Source organism: Polypterus senegalus, chromosome 3 (assembly GCF_016835505.1).
Source record: "Polypterus senegalus isolate Bchr_013 chromosome 3, ASM1683550v1, whole genome shotgun sequence".
Classification (NCBI taxonomy): Eukaryota; Metazoa; Chordata; class Cladistia; order Polypteriformes; family Polypteridae; genus Polypterus; species Polypterus senegalus.
Window position 1 is genome coordinate 187,302,765 of NC_053156.1, and position 18,777 is coordinate 187,321,541.

General features: G+C 38.8%; 1 protein-coding gene across 1 annotated transcript in view; it reads right to left on the reverse strand.

Moving 5' to 3' along the window:
• selenoi (selenoprotein I) overlaps window positions 1-15,827 on the reverse strand; it is a 68,031-nt gene extending 52,204 nt beyond the window's left edge. The window contains exon 1 of the mRNA XM_039749797.1: window positions 15,619-15,827. Coding sequence (XP_039605731.1) covers window positions 15,619-15,675 — 57 coding nt within the window. The 5' untranslated portion in view covers window positions 15,676-15,827. The remainder of the gene's footprint in view (window positions 1-15,618) is intronic.
• Window positions 15,828-18,777: the final 2,950 nt, after the last annotated feature.

Here is an 18,777-nt window from a genome sequence, read left to right on the forward strand (position 1 = left end):
GCCTCTGAAAGGCGTCGCGCATATGAACTGTTTTGTTTATATTTTGACCTGTTCTTTTTTGAAATATTGTGGATTGTCTGCAATATACGGGGCCGGAAAAACCCCAAACCTTTATATTGTCTATTGCTTCTTTTACTAATAAATATATATATATATATATATATATATATATATATATATATATATATATATATATATATATATCACAGCAACACTCATCACTCATAACAGTGACAAAACAATTACATTGACAATCATGTTACGTTATTTTCAAAATGTTTCCTTTTCTTTTTCATAACTTCTTTAACACACTACTTCTCCTTTGCGAAGCACAGGTATTCTGCTAGTAAATAGATAATCCACAAAAAGTCAGAGACGATGGAGGTTAAAATTATTCCAAATAAATATCCATTAAATGAGGTTATAAACACAGGCAGGAAATCATCTTTAAAACACTGAACCTCTGTGCCCCTTTAAAAATAAATTCTCTTTGCCTTGCCCTCTCTGGACCTTGCACGCCGAGACGTTTCCCAGCAGACACAGACGACCTTCTTCTACTATCTCGTGTCCCCACTACCAATCCTACAGTGTCTGCGGGGAGCCATTGTACCCTACTCTGCAACCACCACTGCCTTTCCATGCTCTACCCGGCAAAAGCGCACTCTGTCTTCTCACTGCTGCCAATCTGTTGGCTCCTCCAGCCGAGAGCACATTCCTCAGCAAAAAATGGTCATTCCTGCTACTTGATTGCTCAGCAAGAGTAAACCTTCAGCCCCCTCGAGCACTGGCCAGAAACACTCCTCCTTGGGGCTCCATAGCTCTCCATCACACTCTTCCTCTTTTCTCCTTTTCCTTTCCTGATCTAGCACTACCCTTTTTATAGCTGGGGAGCAGTTGCAGCCACACTAACAATATATGTGAGAAAGTGCAGCAACAGACAATTGAAAAGGAAGCACCAGTGCAACACATATTGTAAGCAGTGCAATATGGCAATCATGCAATTGGCTGCTTTGAGCGATATACTTTGCAGGACTTTGCTGTGTAACATGTATGTGAAATCATATAGTATGCAGACTCATACAACATGCAAGACGGTAACATTTGTCAAAAGTAAATATTTTTTGTTGATTTGATATGTTAAACAATTGTTTTGTGTTCTTTTTTTAAAAAAGTTAGTTTTTGGAAAAATATTCAGCCCTGGGAGAAAAGAAACAAAAAAATAATAATTTAGCCCTAAAAAAAACTAAACTGTCTGTTTCAACTGTAAGGAATGTAATCAGGAAATGGAAGGCCACAGGCACAGCTGCTGTTAAACCAGGGTCTGGCAGGCCAAGAAAAATACATAAGTGGCATATGCACAGGATTGTGAGAATGGTTACAGACAACTCACAGATCACCTCCAAAGACCTGCAAGAACATCTTGCTGCAGATGGTGTTTCTGTACATCGTTCTACAATTCAGCGCAATTTGCACAAAGAACATCTGTATGGCGGGGTGATGAGAAAGAAGCCCTTTCTGCACTCCTGTCACAAACAGAGTCGCTTATTGTATGTAAATGCTCATTTAGACAAGCCAGATTCATTTTGGAACAAAGTGCTTTGGACTGATGAAACAAAAATTGAGTTATTTGGTCAAAACAAAAAGCTCTTTGCATGGCAGAAGAAGAACACCACATTCCAAGAAAAACATCTGCTACCTATTGTCACATTTGGTGGAGGTTCCATCATGCCGTGGGGCTGTGTGGTTAGTTCAGGGACTGGGGCCCTTGTTAAAGTCGAGGGTCAGATGAATTCAACCCAGTATCAACAATTTCTTCAGAATAATGTTCAAGCATCAGTTACAAAGTTGACATTATGCAGGGGTTGGATATTCCAACAAAACAATGACCCAAAACACAGTTTTAAATCTACAAAGGCATTTGTGCAGAGGAAGAAGGACAATGTTCTGGAATAGCCGCAAGTCCCCTGAATATCATCGAAAAATCTATTGGATGACTTAAAGCAGGCTGTCCATGCTCGGCAGCCATCAAATTTAACTGAACTGGAGAGATTTTGTATGGAAAAAAGGTCAAAAATACCTCAATCCAGAATCCAGACACTCAAAGGCTATAGGAGGCGTCTAGAGGCCGTTATATTTGCAAAAGGAGGCTCAACTAAGTATTGATGTAATATCTCTGTTGGGGTGCCCAAATATATTCACCTGTCTAATTTTGTTATGATGCAAATTGCATATTTTCTGTTAATCCAATAAACTTAATGTCACTAATGAAATACTACCGTTTCCATAAGGTATGTCATATATTAAAAGGAAGTTGCTACTTTGAAAGCTCAGCCAATAATAAAGAAAAATCCAAATAATTAAGAGGGGTTCCCAAACTTTTTCATATGAATATATACTGACAGTCCATTACAAAAACATGTTTTTCTACTTTCTCGTATACATAGCATACAGAAAGTACAGGAATTGTGAAAAAATTCAACCTCAACATTTCGATGAGTCTTACGACATTTTATACCTTTCTGTGTCAGAAAATACCATTTTTGAAATTATGTCTGCCTGTTTCTCTGTGTGTCTGTGTATAAACACGATAACGAGAAAAAGCTTTGACCTAGGTCAATGAGATTTAGTATCACCTGCTTTATATCAAAAATAAGGAATCCTATCAACTTTTGTGCCACTTCCAACAACCAGAAGTGGTACTTTAACTGAATACTTTCACAAATTTTCAAGTAAACTATGGTTATAATTACAGATAGATGGTTCAAATTTTGTATAGATATGTATAATGATAAAAGGCAAACATATGAAATTTGAGAAAAATTACTCAACCAGAAACAGTATTTTATTTAAACAACCATACAAATTTTTTGAATCATGGAAATGTGCACATGATATTAAAAACTGTATTTAATATAATGCATATTCTTCAATATAACGCATAACTGTTTATTTTACTTTAATTTATATATCAGTTTAACAGCAATGTGTAAACATTGCGCATGCCATGTAAATATACTTTGCACATAATCTAGGTAATGCAAATTTAATCATGAAAAAATTCGACCATTCTTTTCAACCTCCCTAAGTGCAAAAATATCATTTTAATATAAGGTTTGATTATAAATAAATGATTGTGTATCATTATTATCAATTACTTATGATGAGAAACAAAGAGATATGATATTTAAGAAAAATTGCAAAACTGGAAGTGGTTCTGATGACCGTCTCCTCTATCTCAGTATACGAGAAAGTCAAGGAGAGTACATTCCCGATTTCTGTAACTGTAAAGTGACAAGCTAAAAAAAAAAAAAAAAAACTTGTTACTTTCTAGTTTTTGGCTTGGGTGCAAAAGATCTGAAGTCAATGCTCATATATATTAGTCGAGGCATGTCAAACCTATTAGAATTAGAATTAGAATTAGAACAATCTAGACGAGAACAGGCCATTCAGCCCAACAAAGCTCGCCAGTCCTATCCACTTGCTTCCTCCAAGAAAACATCAAGTCGAGTTTTGAAAGTCCCTAACGTCTTACTGTCTACCACACTACTTGGTAACTTATTCCAAGTGTCTATCGTTCTTTGTGTAAAGAAAAACTTCCTAATGTTTGTGCGAAATTTACCCTTAACAAGTTTCCAACTGTGTCCCCGTGTTCTTGATGAGCTCATTTTAAAATACAAGTCTCGATCCACTGTACTAATTCCCTTCATAATTTTAAACACTTCAATCATGTCACCTCTTAATCTTCTTTTGCTTAAACTGTAAAGGCTCAGCTCTTTTAATCTTTCCTCATAATTCAACCCCTGTAGACCTGGAATCAGCCTAGTCGCTCTTCTCTGGACCTTTTCTAGTGCTGCTATGTCCTTTTGTAGCCTGGAGACCAAAACTGCACACAGTACTCAAGATGAGGCCTCACCAGTGCATTATAAAGGTTGAGCATAACCTCCTTGGACTTGTACTCCACAGATCGTGCTATATAACCTAACATTCTGTTAGCCTTCTTAATGGCTTCTGAACACTGTTTGGAAGTTGATAGCTTGGAGTCCACTATGACTCCTAAATCCTTCTCATAAGGTGTACTCTCGATTTTTCGACCGCCCATTGTGTATTCAAACCTAATATTTTTACTTCCTATGTGTAATACTTTACATTTACTGACATTAAATTTCATCTGCCACAAATCTGCCCAAGCCTGTATGCTATCCAAGTCCTTCTGTAATGATATAACGGATTCCAAATTATCTGCTAATCCACCTATCTTGGTATCATCTGCAAACTTAACCAGCTTGTTACTTATATTCCTATCTAAATCATTTATATATATTAAAAATAGCAGCGGCCCTAGCACTGACCCCTGTGGAACACCACTCTTAACATCGCCAGTTCTGATGAGGTTCCTCGCACCATCACCCTCTGCTTCCTGTGTCTGAGCCAATTCTGCACCCATCTAAAAACATCACCCTGAATTCCCACTTCTTTTAACTTGATGCCCAACCTCTCATGTGGCACCTTATCAAATGCTTTCTGAAAGTCCAGATAAATAATATCATAAGCTCCACTTTGATCGTATCCTTTTGTTGCCTCCTCATAGAATTCCAACATGTTAGTAAAACACGACCTCCCCTTCTGAACCCATGCTGACTGTTCAGAATAACTCCTGTCCTTGTCATGTGTTGCTCAATCTTATCCTTAATAATTCCTTCCATTAATTTTCCTGTGATGCTTGTTAAGCTTACTGGCCTATAGTTGCTTGGATCTGCCCTGTCACCCTTTTTATATAATGGGATGATATTTGCCATTTTCCAGTCCTTTGGAATCTCTCCAGTGCACAGTGACTTCCTAAAAATATGTGTCAAGGGTTTATATATGTACTCACTAGCCTCCTTAAGAACACGAGGATAAATATTATCTGGGCCTGGTGATTTGTTTGATTTCATCTTATTTAATCTGAGCAGCACTTCTCCCTCTACAATTTCCAAATCCCTCAGTACCTCCTTAGTAGTTGTGTTTACCTCTGGCAGGTTATCCACTTGCTCACTTGTAAACACCTCAGAAAAATGTAAGTTTAGGGCATCTGCTATTTCATTGTCTGTATCTTTTAATTCCCTTTACTATTCCTGATGAACTTGACCTCCTCCTTAACTGTTCTTTTACTACTAAAATACTGAAAGAATCTCTTGGGGTCTTCTTTCGCCTTATCTGCTATATTCCTCTCCAACTGTCTTTTAGCCTCTCTGATATCCTTCTTAATGGTTGCCCTCATTTTCTCATACGCTACGGTTCTCTTTGCAGTCATTAGTCTTATATGCCTTATACAGCAGTTTTTCCTTTGCAACTTCTTTTTAAATCTTTATTAATCCATCGTGGAGATTTTTTAGTTTCCTATTACTTCCAAATTTAGGTATGTATCTGTCCTGCATTACATGTAAAACATTTTAAACCTGTTCCACTGCTCCTCGACTGTCTCCACATTTAAAAGCTTATCCCAGTCTATCCTACTTAGACTTTGTCGCATCTGCTCAAAATTAGCCCTACTAAAGTTCAACTTAACAATTTTAGTCTTTGCATCTGTACTCTTACAAAATACTGAGAATTGTATTACATTATGGTCACTTGACCCTAGTGGTTCAATCACCTCTACACCCTCAATTCTATCCTGATTATTACAGAATACTAAATCCAGATAGGCTTCACCCCTTGTTGGTGCTTTAACATGCTGTGTTAAAAACAGTCGCGATTACTTCTAAAACTCCTGCTCTTGTGCTCCTCCATCTGTAAGGTTATCCCAGTTAATATTTGGATAATTAAAGTCCCCATGACTATAATATCCCCTGTAAACTTGCCTTTTGATATTACTAAAAGATGTGTGTTGAAATTACTGTCTGAATTGGGTGGTCTATAACACACTCCTAAAATGAGACCTTTTCCCTAATATTTTCCAGGCGAAGCCACATGTCCTCACTATGATGGGGCTCATCATCCAACTGAAGATGACTTACATTTAATTCCTGTTTGGCATAAACAGCAACCCCACCTCCTTTTCTGTTCTGTCTATCCTTCCTAAAAATGTGTATCCCTCTATGTTACACTCATCCCCATCTTTGTTATTTAGCCAGGTTTCCGTTATTGCTATAATATCATAATTGTGCTCTGCTACATACAACTCCAACTCACTTACCTTATTTTTGATACTTCTAGCATTAAGGCAAGCTATTTTTAATGTGTTAATCCTTCTATCTTTACGTGTTTGCTTAAAATTTACATTACTATGCATTTTTATTTCTACACCATTGTTTGTTCTTCCATGTATAGATCTAAATCTGGCCTGTCCTAAACTCCCTGCCCCCATTCCCTAGTTTAAACAATCCTCGACTAGCCTACACATACGCCTCCCCAATACATTGGTGCCCCTCCGGTTCAGATGTAACCCGTCCACGGCGAACAGGTCCCATCTGTTCCAAAAGGAGTCCCAATGCCCCATAAACCTATACCCTTCTACCCTGCACCAAGATTTGAGCCACGCGTTAAGCCTTCTAATCTCCTCAATCTTACCTGGACTGGCGCGTGGCACAGGCAGAACTTCGGAGAAGACTACCTTGTCAGTTCTGCTCCTCAGCTTGGTACCTAACTCTTTGAATTTGGATCGCAGAACTGACAGACTACCCTTATGTATGTCATTTGTTCCAACGTGGACAATGACAACTGGATCCACCCGCTCTGGCCAAGAGCCTATCCACCCTTCCAGGAGGTCTCCCACCTGTGCTCCCGGAAGGCAACACACCGCAGAGACTCTCTCTCTCTGGAGCACACCTGCGCTTCAATCCCCTGATTGAGTCCCCAACTATCACTACCTCTCTCTTTTTGGGAACTGGTTTTGAGGTGGCCCGTTGGGGCTCCTCAACCCTGCCTACCACCTCAGAATTATCAGAGTCACCGTCCAGCTCCGCCAGGACATGATAACGGTTAGACACTTCTAATTCTGGGGTTGATGCCCGGACAGTGTGCACCCTTTACCTTAGCCTTGCGACCGTGACCCACCTATTCCTACCTGTCTGGTCTGGAATCTCCTCCCGCCACCTTAGGGGTGCACACTATCTCTAAAGGACACCTGGGCCAAGTCCGCCAATTCTCTATTACAACGCAGGTCAGCCAACTCCTCCTCCAGTTCAGCGACCCTGTGCTCGAGGTGCTGGATCAGCTGGCATCTCTTGCAGATGTAGCCCTCATAGACAACTGGCTCTTCCAAACCATCATCTAAAAAGTCCAACATCCAACAGGACTTGCATTGCACTGGCCTCATTATTAAAATTTGATTTGGGATTACTAAGCTGCCTTAACTATATATTTTTTTTTTCTTTCTTAAAATTAAATTTCTTCTTAACTTAAATGGTAACACTAAGATCTGCTACAGATATTTTACACCTTTTCCCCTTAAGCTCCTGTACTGTTCTCCCTCTCAGCTGCCTGCTGTTTGCCTTTCTATGAGGTTAACTTTACTTTTCTCTGTCTCTTCTAGCTTTGCGCTCTTCTTACTTATAAGCTCTTCACTCGCACTGTTTGTATTCCCCCGTATTAATGAACCAATACGCTGTCGCCCACTTAACTGTTCTGCCTCTGGACGGCTAAGGACTGTTTAATCTAAAATAAACAAATAAATAAAACTTTACTACCTTATTTGCTCCTACTGTGCCTGACGGTGTCTTAACGCAGGCCGCTTACCTGCGCACTACTGAGTTTCCACCTTTTACTGCTTTGAAGTCAGCCGCGGCCTTTTTTTCTTTTCCTTTAAACTAAAGACTCGCTGTTACGACGACGCGGTTATTTATACAAATGCCGATATCAGTTACTGCTGCTTTCTACCCTGCCTCGATGCTAATTCAAATACAGATAACAAGAAAAGAACAAGTACAAATAACTTTTCCAAGCGCACTTCCAAACACCCAGCTACTTTTGCTCTTGTGCGGGCGAAAAAAAAAGCAAAAACCCTTCTAAAGGGAAAAAAGCTTTAAAAATTCCCACACGGTTCCTTAGAGGCAACCAAAACCCAAGTTTTTAAGAGCAAAATGTATTTTTTTAATGTAAATCTCACACCACAGAACAAACCAACACTCTCAACAGACTCTAGCGTTTGCAAAGCACACGTCAGCACAAAGCACACGTGACTCTCAGCTCTGAGCTATTCATGTTTCACAAAAGGACTTGGTGAATGTACTAAATGTTGCATTGTACCGATCTTTGTATTTATCCCCCCACCCCTTTATAATTTTTATTTGGAAAACATTTTCCTCAGCAAAGGCTTAAAAATATTGCTGCAAATATTTAAAACAAAACACAAACAGCAATAGTTACAGCTTAAAAAAAAACACACACACACACACACAAGCTATGTGAAGTAGATTAAGAGTGTCAAGCTAATTAATTTTCTAAGTTAGTAAAGCAGAGTGTTCAGGTTTAAAATAAATGGGATTCTTTACCCCCTTAACACTAGAATTACCAGAGCCTATCAAAAAACTTGTATATCCATCCCACCTTAAATTGTGTCTTAAATCCGTTCGCACCTCTCCGCCAGCCTCTCTTGTCATCTAAATGTGCTGATTAAAACAAGCTTCGAGCAGCCGGCTATTCCATTCCCCCAATGACATAGAATGTGCACGATCTTCTCCCAGCTCATGCCTTGATTGATTATCTGGGAGTGAAGTGGAGTTTTAGAGTGGAAATAATAGATCGTTATTTGGAACACACGCATTTCATGTGTGTTCCATTTCTACAGCAATCTATTAAAACAGAAACGTTTTTCATATTCTAGTAGTAAATGACAAAATGTAGGCATAAACTATATAATGTATGAATCCTGAAGTCCATATATCAAAGAAACACTTTCACAAAAGGTACAAAAATAACAGAACACGTACGCTTTTATTCAAAAATATAACTGCACAAAAAAAAAGCTGCGTTAGCATGCCACATTGACACGTTTACTACAACTGCCGCGGTGGCATAATGGTATCAATTCCTGACTGTGAATCAGAGAGTGACAAGTTCTATCCTGCACAACTCCGTTTTGAGAAGTAAACTGCTCTTATTCTTACAAGTTTAGAATAAAAACATACATTTGATTTCAGTCTGTAACAGCTGGTGTAATTTATGATCCTTGTAGTGGTTAGCTTTGTTTTTTTTTAATTCACTTTTCATTCTCTCAGTTGCATTCAGAATCAATCCATACAACCCCATCTGACACTGCCATTTTCACATAGACACGCTATAGCTCTGCAGTGTACCACGATGCATACTACCGCCCCCACCTCCCCAAAAGGGTTCTGACACACAAACGCTGGCGAAGCTGCCTTCTTCGTATCTCACCGTCACTTGATTTTCATTTTATTCAGTTTTATTGTGTGTTACTGCCAGTCCCGCATGTTGGTGTATGCTGTTTCTTTTGTACTCCAGGACATGAAGAGAAGAGAATGGTAAAGAGCAGTAACTTCGCCGCTATATGCAATCATCAGACATTCCCCATCTGACAATGCTGTTTTCACATAAAGACGCGCTATAGCTGTGTGGTGTACTTGTGACTGCATTCTCGTACCAATGTTTGTGAACTGAAGTGTCTGTGTGCACTTTTCATGGCATTACACGTGCATTTTTTTGAGCATGCCCGTGTCGCTCAAACACAGGTGCACTTTTATTCAAGTGCACTTTTTCCATCGCCTTTTCCTGTAAGAAGCAATGTACAAACTTCTCTTTCTATTACACACCTGTAGTACTAGGTTGTACCGTGTTAGCCATTATGAATGTAGAGAAAAGCCAAGCAAAATGACACCTTTTATTGGCTAACTAAAAAGATTACAATATGCAAGCTTTCGAGGCAACTCAGGCCCCTTCTTCAGGCAAGATGTATTACACACCTGAAAGAAAGAGACAATATATGTGAAAATATCATCGCACTAATACAATATTATTTGAAAACGAACAGCGTCAGATCGGGTGTGAATTTATGCTGGAACTGGAAATTCTCTGATGTGGGATCAGTTCTGTATGGTTGTGGGCGTGGGTGTGAGTGGTGGACATAACTGGGAATTACTGTGAATGTGCATGGTGTTTTGAGATACTGAATAGAGCAGCAAATTACAGGGAATTCTCAGATGTGGAATTCTCTGATGTGGCGAGATAAAACCTGACACACAAACATAGGGTGAATCAGTTGAGCTTGATTATTATTTTGAGCAAACAGACACTGCAATGGCTTTGGCTCTGCTGCAAGAAATGGTGAAGAACTTATTTTCGATATCAAGGAAGAAGACGAGACAGACACAGATGAAAGCCCAGATGAGGATTCTATATCAGAGAAAGAGAACAGAAGCCCTCCCCACAAGAAACATCCAGTCCAACATAAGAACAGCGCAGTTGCGCCAGGCATAAAGGCAAAGGATGGCACCATTTGGATACAGCAAGAAGTTGAGGGTCGTCCTGCCAGTCAATCTGTCACACACGTCCTTCAGCGAAGCAGCCGGATCTATGGAGCTCGCCAAGGTATCATGCTAAGTCATGATTTTAATAATGTTTTTTGATGGTCTATATACGAAAAACATTTTTATGTTACTTGTATAAAAGACGCATCAAATGTTGTTTACCTATTTACCTATTTAGACTGCTTCTTGTGTTTGATTGACATAGGTATGTTGTTGACAATCAGAGACTGCACAGTCCACGAAGGTCGCAGAGGAGACCCCAGCTGGAGCCTCTCCCTCTCTGAACTGATGGCATTTATCTCCATTCTTTTGACAACAGCAACAATGACTACAGTTGGTGCTGTGGCTGATGCCTGGTCAGAACTATTTGTTGTACCGGCAATCAAAGATACGATGCCCCGTCACCGCTATCAGACTATCATGCGGCATTTGCGCTTTGACAACAAAGACACCCGTGCAGAACGTGTGAAAAACAACAGATTTGCTGCAATTTCGGACATCTGGCAACATTTTGTTGAGAACTGTGTTCCGAGTTACAACACAGGGCAGCATATTACAGTTGAACAACAACTGTTTCCAACCAAGGTCCGTTGTCCTTTCTTACAATACATTGCGACCAAGCCTGACAAATTTGGCATAAAGTTTTGGATTGCGGCAGATCTGGAGACAAAGTACATGTGCAATGCCACTCCTTATTTAGGAAAAGATCCCAGTCGTCCCACGGGAGAAACAATTTCCGAGTCTGTGGTCATAAAGCTTATGGAGCCATTTCTGACAAAGGCAGAACCGTAACAACAGACAACTTCTTCACGTCACTTTCGCTGGCTAGTAGACTGCTGCACCGCAACACAACTCTGCTTGGTACCATGAATAAAGTGCAACGGGAACTTCCACCTGCAGCTAAAGTCAGTTCAGTACACGAACAATTCTCCACGCTGGTGTTTAGATCTCCCAGTGCCATGCTGACAGTGTATGTGCCCAAAAAGAAGAAGTCTGTCTGCATTCTGAGCACAATGCAGCATGATGTGGAGATTGGGCAAGATCAAAAAAGAAACCAAACACGGTCACAGACTCCAACCACATGAAGTTTTCTGGTGCTATTCTGGTGATAAAATGACTTGTTTAAAATCTCACATATATTTGTCTTTCTTTTTTCCCCAGTGTGGCGTTGACATCATGGACAAGAAGGTGCATGCTTATTCAGTGCGTACAGGAACACGCTGTGTTCCACAACATCCTTGACCTAGCAGCGATGAACGCACACGTACTGTACAAGGCATGCATGGGGTCCACTGAGAAAAGAAGAGTGTTCATGGCTCACCTTGCAGAGGAACTTCGTCATCGCTTCTTACTGGAAAAGGCGATAGAAAAAGAAAAGATGATGCAGCATCAACAAGCTTCAGTTCTAAGACCTCAGCTTCCCCCAGGGAAGATAGTACAGTGTCAGGTGCTCATTCAGTGTAATAGGAAACATAACACAGAGAGGTGTGTACACTGCAACAAGTACACATGTCGTAAATGTAGGAAGAGCGGACCTTGGGTGTGTGGGAACTGTTAATATTTGAAAGTGATGATTTTTATATAGCACGGATCGGAAACCAGCAGTTCTTAGCATTGCACCATGCAAGCTGTCGTATCAACCGCCAACTGTAACTTGTTTCTTTTTTCTTCGGTTATAGTCTTGAATTAAAGTGCACTTGTTTTGTTATACTTTTACACTAACATATGTTCCTGTGCTTGAGCGACACGGGCATGCTCAAAAAATACACGTGTAATGCCACGAAAAGTACACGCAGACAATTCAGTTCGCAAACATTGGTACGAGAATGCAGTCACAAGTACACCACACAGCTATAGCGCGTCTTTATGTGAAAACAGCATTGTCAGATGGGGAATGTCTGATGATTGTATATAACGCCGAAGTTACTGCTCTTTACCATTCTCTCCTTTGCATGTCCTGGAGTATAAAAGAAACAGCATACAGCAACATGCAGGGACTAGCAGTACACTCAATAAAACTGAATAAAAATAAAATCAAGTGACGGTGAGATAAGAAGAAGGCAGCTTCGCCAGCGTTTGTGTGTCAGAACCCTTTTGGGAGGTGGGAGCGGTAGTATGCATCGTGGTACACTGCAGAGCTATAGCGCGTCTTTATGTGAAAACGGCAGTGTCAGATGGGGTTGTATGGATTGATTCTGAATGCAACTGAGAGAATGAAAAGTGAATTAAAAAAAAAAACAAAGCTAACCACTACAAGGATCATAAATTACACCGGCTGTTACAGACTGAAATCAAGTATGTTGTTATTCAAACATTTTAAGAATAAAGTGCAGTTAACTTCTCAAAACTCGTCACCTTCCGATTCCCAGTCAGGAATTGATACCATTACACCACCGCGGCGGTTGTAGTAAACATGTGTCAATGTGGCATGCTAAAGCAGCTTTTTTTTGTGCAGCTATATTTTTGAATAAAAGCACACGTATTCTGTTATTTTTGTACCTTTTGTGAAAGTGTTTCTTTGATATATGGACTTCAGGCTTCATACATTATATAGTTTATGCCTACATTTTGTCATTTACTCCTAGAATATGAAAAACGTTTCTGTTTTAAAAATGTGTTTGCACAGATTGCTGTAGAAACGGAACACACATGAAATGCGTGTGTTCCAAATAACGATTTATTATTTCCACTCTAAAACTCCACTTCGCTCCCAGGTAATCAATCAAGGTATGAGCTGGGAGAAGATCGTGCATGTTTTAAGTCGGTGGGGGGATGGAATAGCCGGCTGCTTGAAGCTTGTGTTTATCAGCACATTTAGATGACAAGAGAGGCTGGCGGAGAGGTGTGAACGGATTTAAGACGCGATTTAAGGTGGGATGGGTCTACAAGTTTTTTCGTAGACTCTGGTAATTCTAGTGTTAACAGATGCAACAACATAACACATACAACCTTAATATTTACTTTTCATTTTGCCCTTGTTTTAGGAAATGCATGTCAAGCCATCAGATTTCAAATAAGTTTTAGTTGACGTAGCTAAATATGCTTTTCTGTCATTGAAATGCCCTTTAAAAATGATTTTAAAGCTGTTATGATAAAAAAGGAAAATCAAGATGGCAGTTACTTGCCATTATGTTTAATGAGAAATTAATTCTTAATAGTTTTAAAATAAAATAACAGAAAATCATGGATCTCAGGTTTAGGAGTGAATATCTGTAAATGTGTACCTGCTCTGAGGCTGTACTGAGTAGGGTGTGCTAAATAAAAATACATTGAAATAAACAAAAGTACTGTACATAATAATTTGCATTACATACACAATGCAAGTTCTTTGGATTAAAAGGACATAAGGGCAATTGCACTGGTTGTCATAAAAGTTTATATTTAACGTGGTGATGCCAAGCATGGTGTAATGAACTTCCTATGACTCTTATTGTTCTCCTCTTTACTTATGGATATAACATACCAAATTCCCACAGTCCATGTTGAATAGCAATAAAGTTTCAATTCACTTCATGAAAAACAAGTGAATAAAACGATATTAGTATATTTAAAATTCACCAGCCAAAATTCATACTCACACTAGGCATAAACAGCATACCACATCTGTTGTGTCTCAGTTACACTGACTACCTACATCTTTGCACATAAAACACAAACTTCTGTCTTCAACGTTTTGCATGGTCTAGTACACAATTTATTTAGATGCACTCACTTAACCTTACAGCTCTGCACCTGTATATATCTAGGTCCTCTGGTAATGGACTGCTAGAGGTGGAGTACCAGGTCATTCCATGTAAAACTGCTCTGCATTAGAAACCCTTTCACTTCTGCCAGTTCTATTGTTGTTGGCTTTGGTTTTGTGTCTGTAATATTGATATTTTTTTTTAATTTATCCTGTTGACTTCATTGTTGGTTCTGAGCTTTATTATTTTCATGTCGAGGCTATATGTAACTAATTTTAGTTTGAGAAAGATGCTATATAAATAAAATATTATTAACCTAAGTTCAGACAGACAGACAGATGGATGGATAATTAGGGCTGTGAGTCGATTAATCACGTCTAATATTAAACGTAACTATAAAATACTTATATCATGAAGTAAATACACACTGAATCACAAAATTAATGCTGAATTAATGCTGAAAAATTAATGGCATAATTTTAAGTTAAACAATGACCTTAAACCTGAACTTTAACAAAATACTACTTGGGCAAGTATAACACGAATTTGGCAAATGTATTCATTGTCAAAGTGGCACAGCATATGAGACACAGGTGTGTCAAAATTAAAAAAAAAAATCGATACGACTGTTGACTTTGAATGCACTGCTAAAGCCCGATTTGATTTAAAGGATAAGCATTTCCTAAACAGACAACCAATAATAATGCTTTAAACAGGCCACAAAAATCGCAAATATTAACGTGTTAATTTTCCCAGCTCTAATATATATATATATATATATATATATATATATACATACACAGTATATATAAAGTCGTGCCATATAATGTGCAAAACTACACAAAGAAAAAGGAGACAACGATTAGATTTAACGAATACGTTCGACATCGTGCTCGCAAAGTTAATGCTTTAAAGTTAAAGAATTTTAAAAAGCGTTTGGGATTCTTGGGGAAAAACGTACGCGTTGCCCAGCACGGAAAAACAGGTTTGGTTAAAATTAATGTGAGGTCTGCAAACCAAGAAGAAATGAAAAAGAAAACACATCAGGCAATGCCTACTTAAAGAAGACCAAAAATGTAATCACTCCAAAGATTCTGCTATAAACATCAAAGGATTCTTGCAGTGCAGCAGTTAAATAAGGAGTACTATTTTGAGTTACTTTCCCATTCCCTGCTTATATTTCAAAAAAAATAAATAAATAAAACCACCAGTAACTGTCAGTTTAAAACACTCCCAGAAACACCTCTCTTATTGCCACACCTCAATCTACACTGTCCAGTCGGGCAACGCGGGGGGAAGGGGACGATGTCGTTCATCTCTTAGAATGCACAATTTAGAAAGATGTTCCGTATTTTCATTTTATTTATTTTAACTACAAACAGTGAGACAAATACTTAAGGCACACACCAACTACTTCAACATCAAAGATAAGCAAACTTAAAGGCATACTTCCAGCACACACAACTTACCTTATAAGTGTCAAAGCCGGCGAGCTGTTCACGGGTCACATACGCGTAAAATGCCATTGTTTTTCAGATGTCTTAAGTGAAGAGCTTAAAATGTCGAAATGAAGGGAGTCTTTGCCAGTTACTCACGTATTCCTTCTCTCTCTTTTCGATCGCATACAGACCAAACGACTCACGCCACCCTGTGCACCGCTTCACTCACTCTGCCGGTACAGGACTACTTCCTGTCCTTACAAACGCGCGTGTATCAAAATAAAAGTCCGGCTGCGACTCGTGCCAAGCATTTCCGATACGGCTAGACGATACTCAAGTTCTAACGAATACTGGATATGAGTAGTTGTACTGTAGCTAAAGCTTTATAATAGTTCATCAACGTTTAAAGAAACTTACTACCAAATCTGAAGTTAAAATCTTGAATAGTGAATATAACCACAATAATTATTGTGTAAGAACTGATTGACCTGCAAGCCGTAGATCTGTTCATATTTCACTAACGCGAATTAAAAGAACTAAATAATGCACATCGTGTTAGGATATAGCGGGTTAGATAATGACTGCAGGCCCGCCGCCAGAAATATTTGGGCCCCAGACAACTGGGTACGTGTGGGCCCCTCTGCCTTCCCCTGGGTAGCCACATGCCAAAACCTTCAAATACGTATACAAAATAATCGAAATGTAGTTTATCCGACAGCGACAATGCTGCATTTATGAATACCATACTTGATGAGTTAAGCCTTCTCGCACATCAAAGTTTGACTGCGAGAAAAAAAAACGAGTGCTAACGGAAGCTCGTAGCGGAATTGAAACAATACATTAATAAGATTATGTGTAAAATATGTATTATCTAACGTGTAACGGTACAATTATACCAATGCAATGAATACGAGTAACATCTGAACATTTTAATATACACTAACGGTTAGGGTTATCTACATGGTGTACAATCAGTATGGTAACTTGCTGTTTTAAACTTCAAAGTTTTCAAAAAATCCGGGTGATCCAGAATCTTTAGTGATACACACAAAACCAACGCACACTCATCACTGCTTTAAAAGCAACAATAAACACCCAAGCGAATGAATTATCAAACTATGGAGAAGGACTTCTGCAACACCATACACGTCAACATCCACGATTGTGCACAACAATATCGCTGTTGTCTGTGACAGAACAGCGCCTGTGTGTGTGAAACGGAAATATTCAATTACAGCGGCGAAGTCAATCCATTATCCACGTACCCTGTACAACAAACATACTACTCAACGTCAAGCTCAAGGGCGTCGGCTCTCCTTTGTCTTTGAGAAGCGTGCTTCACACGACACGAGCACGATATCTACTTGCGTGGAGCGTGCACCAATTAAAACACTAACTTGTATTGTTGTAAGCTAAATGATTTAACTTTTCTATTACATGTAACTCGAATAATTCTCCGAATATATATCTACGCGCGCAACATCAGCATAAAAAAAATCAAGCGTGAAGGGGCCCCCTTCCGTTAGGGCCCCGGACCAGAGTCCCGTTTGTCCCCCCTTTTTTTGTTGAGTAGGTTCAAAAAAAGAGCCAAATTAAATCCACCATGGTTCAATGTTTTATAACAATAACATGAAAAATTGCAAGGGGGTTAATACTTTTTATAGTCAATGTAAATCATTTATCATTGTGTTTGGGTCCATTTCCAAGATGACAAGTTTCACTCTTGAAGTCGCAGAAATTTTCATTGGTCAGCAAAGACTTTTTTAAAAACTGTAGAGAACTGGAACAACTCAAAATTCCTAAGACCTCTAAAATCTTCAATCCATCCGTTTGATAAATTAGATATTGATGAGAATCAAAGCAACAAGTTATTGAAAAGTCTCTCAAATACTTTTGCTTTATTTTAGAGAAAACAATTGCAAACAGGAAACATTGTTTGTAAGACACATTTCTAAACAAGTCCTTGTAAATAACAGCATTATACTTTTTACTTCTACTAGAATGCATCTTCTTAAATTATATCACTTTTTAAAACCTTAAACACAATTCCAAAAATCTAATTATATTCCTCAAACTGCATCTCTGTCTGGTATGTTACCTTTTCTCATTATAAGACCTTTCTTTCAAAACATACAGATCCATCAAGTGAACAGGCTACTAGACATTAGTACAAAAAATTGAAAACACACTCATTAAGATGTTAATGAATTGGTAACATTCAGTAACACAGAACAGAAAGAGAAAATAGAAGTATTAACCTGTGTCAGCATTCTGTCTCTGAGCTGAGGGAGATTAAAAAAAAAAAACTTCATCTAGTTTATATCCAATATTTTCCCTGGCTAGACCACGTGGGGGAAAAAAAACCTTGTTACTGCTACTTCACCACAAGCCATACAAGTATCTAAGGCATGGATAAGATTTTCTCTCCCACAGGGTTTTCTGTCGTATACCTTCAACTGCCATGCTGTGAAAAATTTGGACATATCCTTTGTCAGGCTTCTCTTAAAGTCATTGTGTTATGAAAATGAGAGCTTGTATGCCTTCTTACACTGAATGAGTCATTTGTATTGATAGTTATTGTCCCTCTTGAACAATACATGGTATTTCTCATCCGAGTTATTGCATACCTGTAGTGGATGGCTTTCCTGCCACAAATTAAGCAGGGCTATCCTCCTCTTCCTTTATTCAGCTTCAGTGATCTAATAATATTATTATTGTTTCTTATTTGGCTGACATCTTTATCCAAGAAGACTTACAGCATTTGGAATGCAATTGGTTAGATTTATTTTGTTTTTCCTAGTGGAGAACAGGCAGCAGATGTGACTGGCTCATGGTGACAAAGTGTCAGGATTTTAACCCACAACCTTGAGGTCTGAACTCCAAAGAGGTAACCACTGCACAGCATTGCCTGCCAATAATATTAGCTCTTGGTAAAAAAAAAAAAATACAAATATTGTGTAAAGAAAAACACTTATTTACATATTAACTACCATCATTGGATGGAAAGATTCTGTCATCAAAGTGGACAGCCCAGCACAGATTCCTCTATAAGAATGCCAGGGAGGAGGTAGGTCACCAGGAATCTCTCTGTCTGATTTTGTCTTTGACTTTCTCTCTTATAATTTTTATCTCCTGCATTGTCAACTGGCCATAGTTCAACAATAATTAATGGACAGATTTTATTGGTTT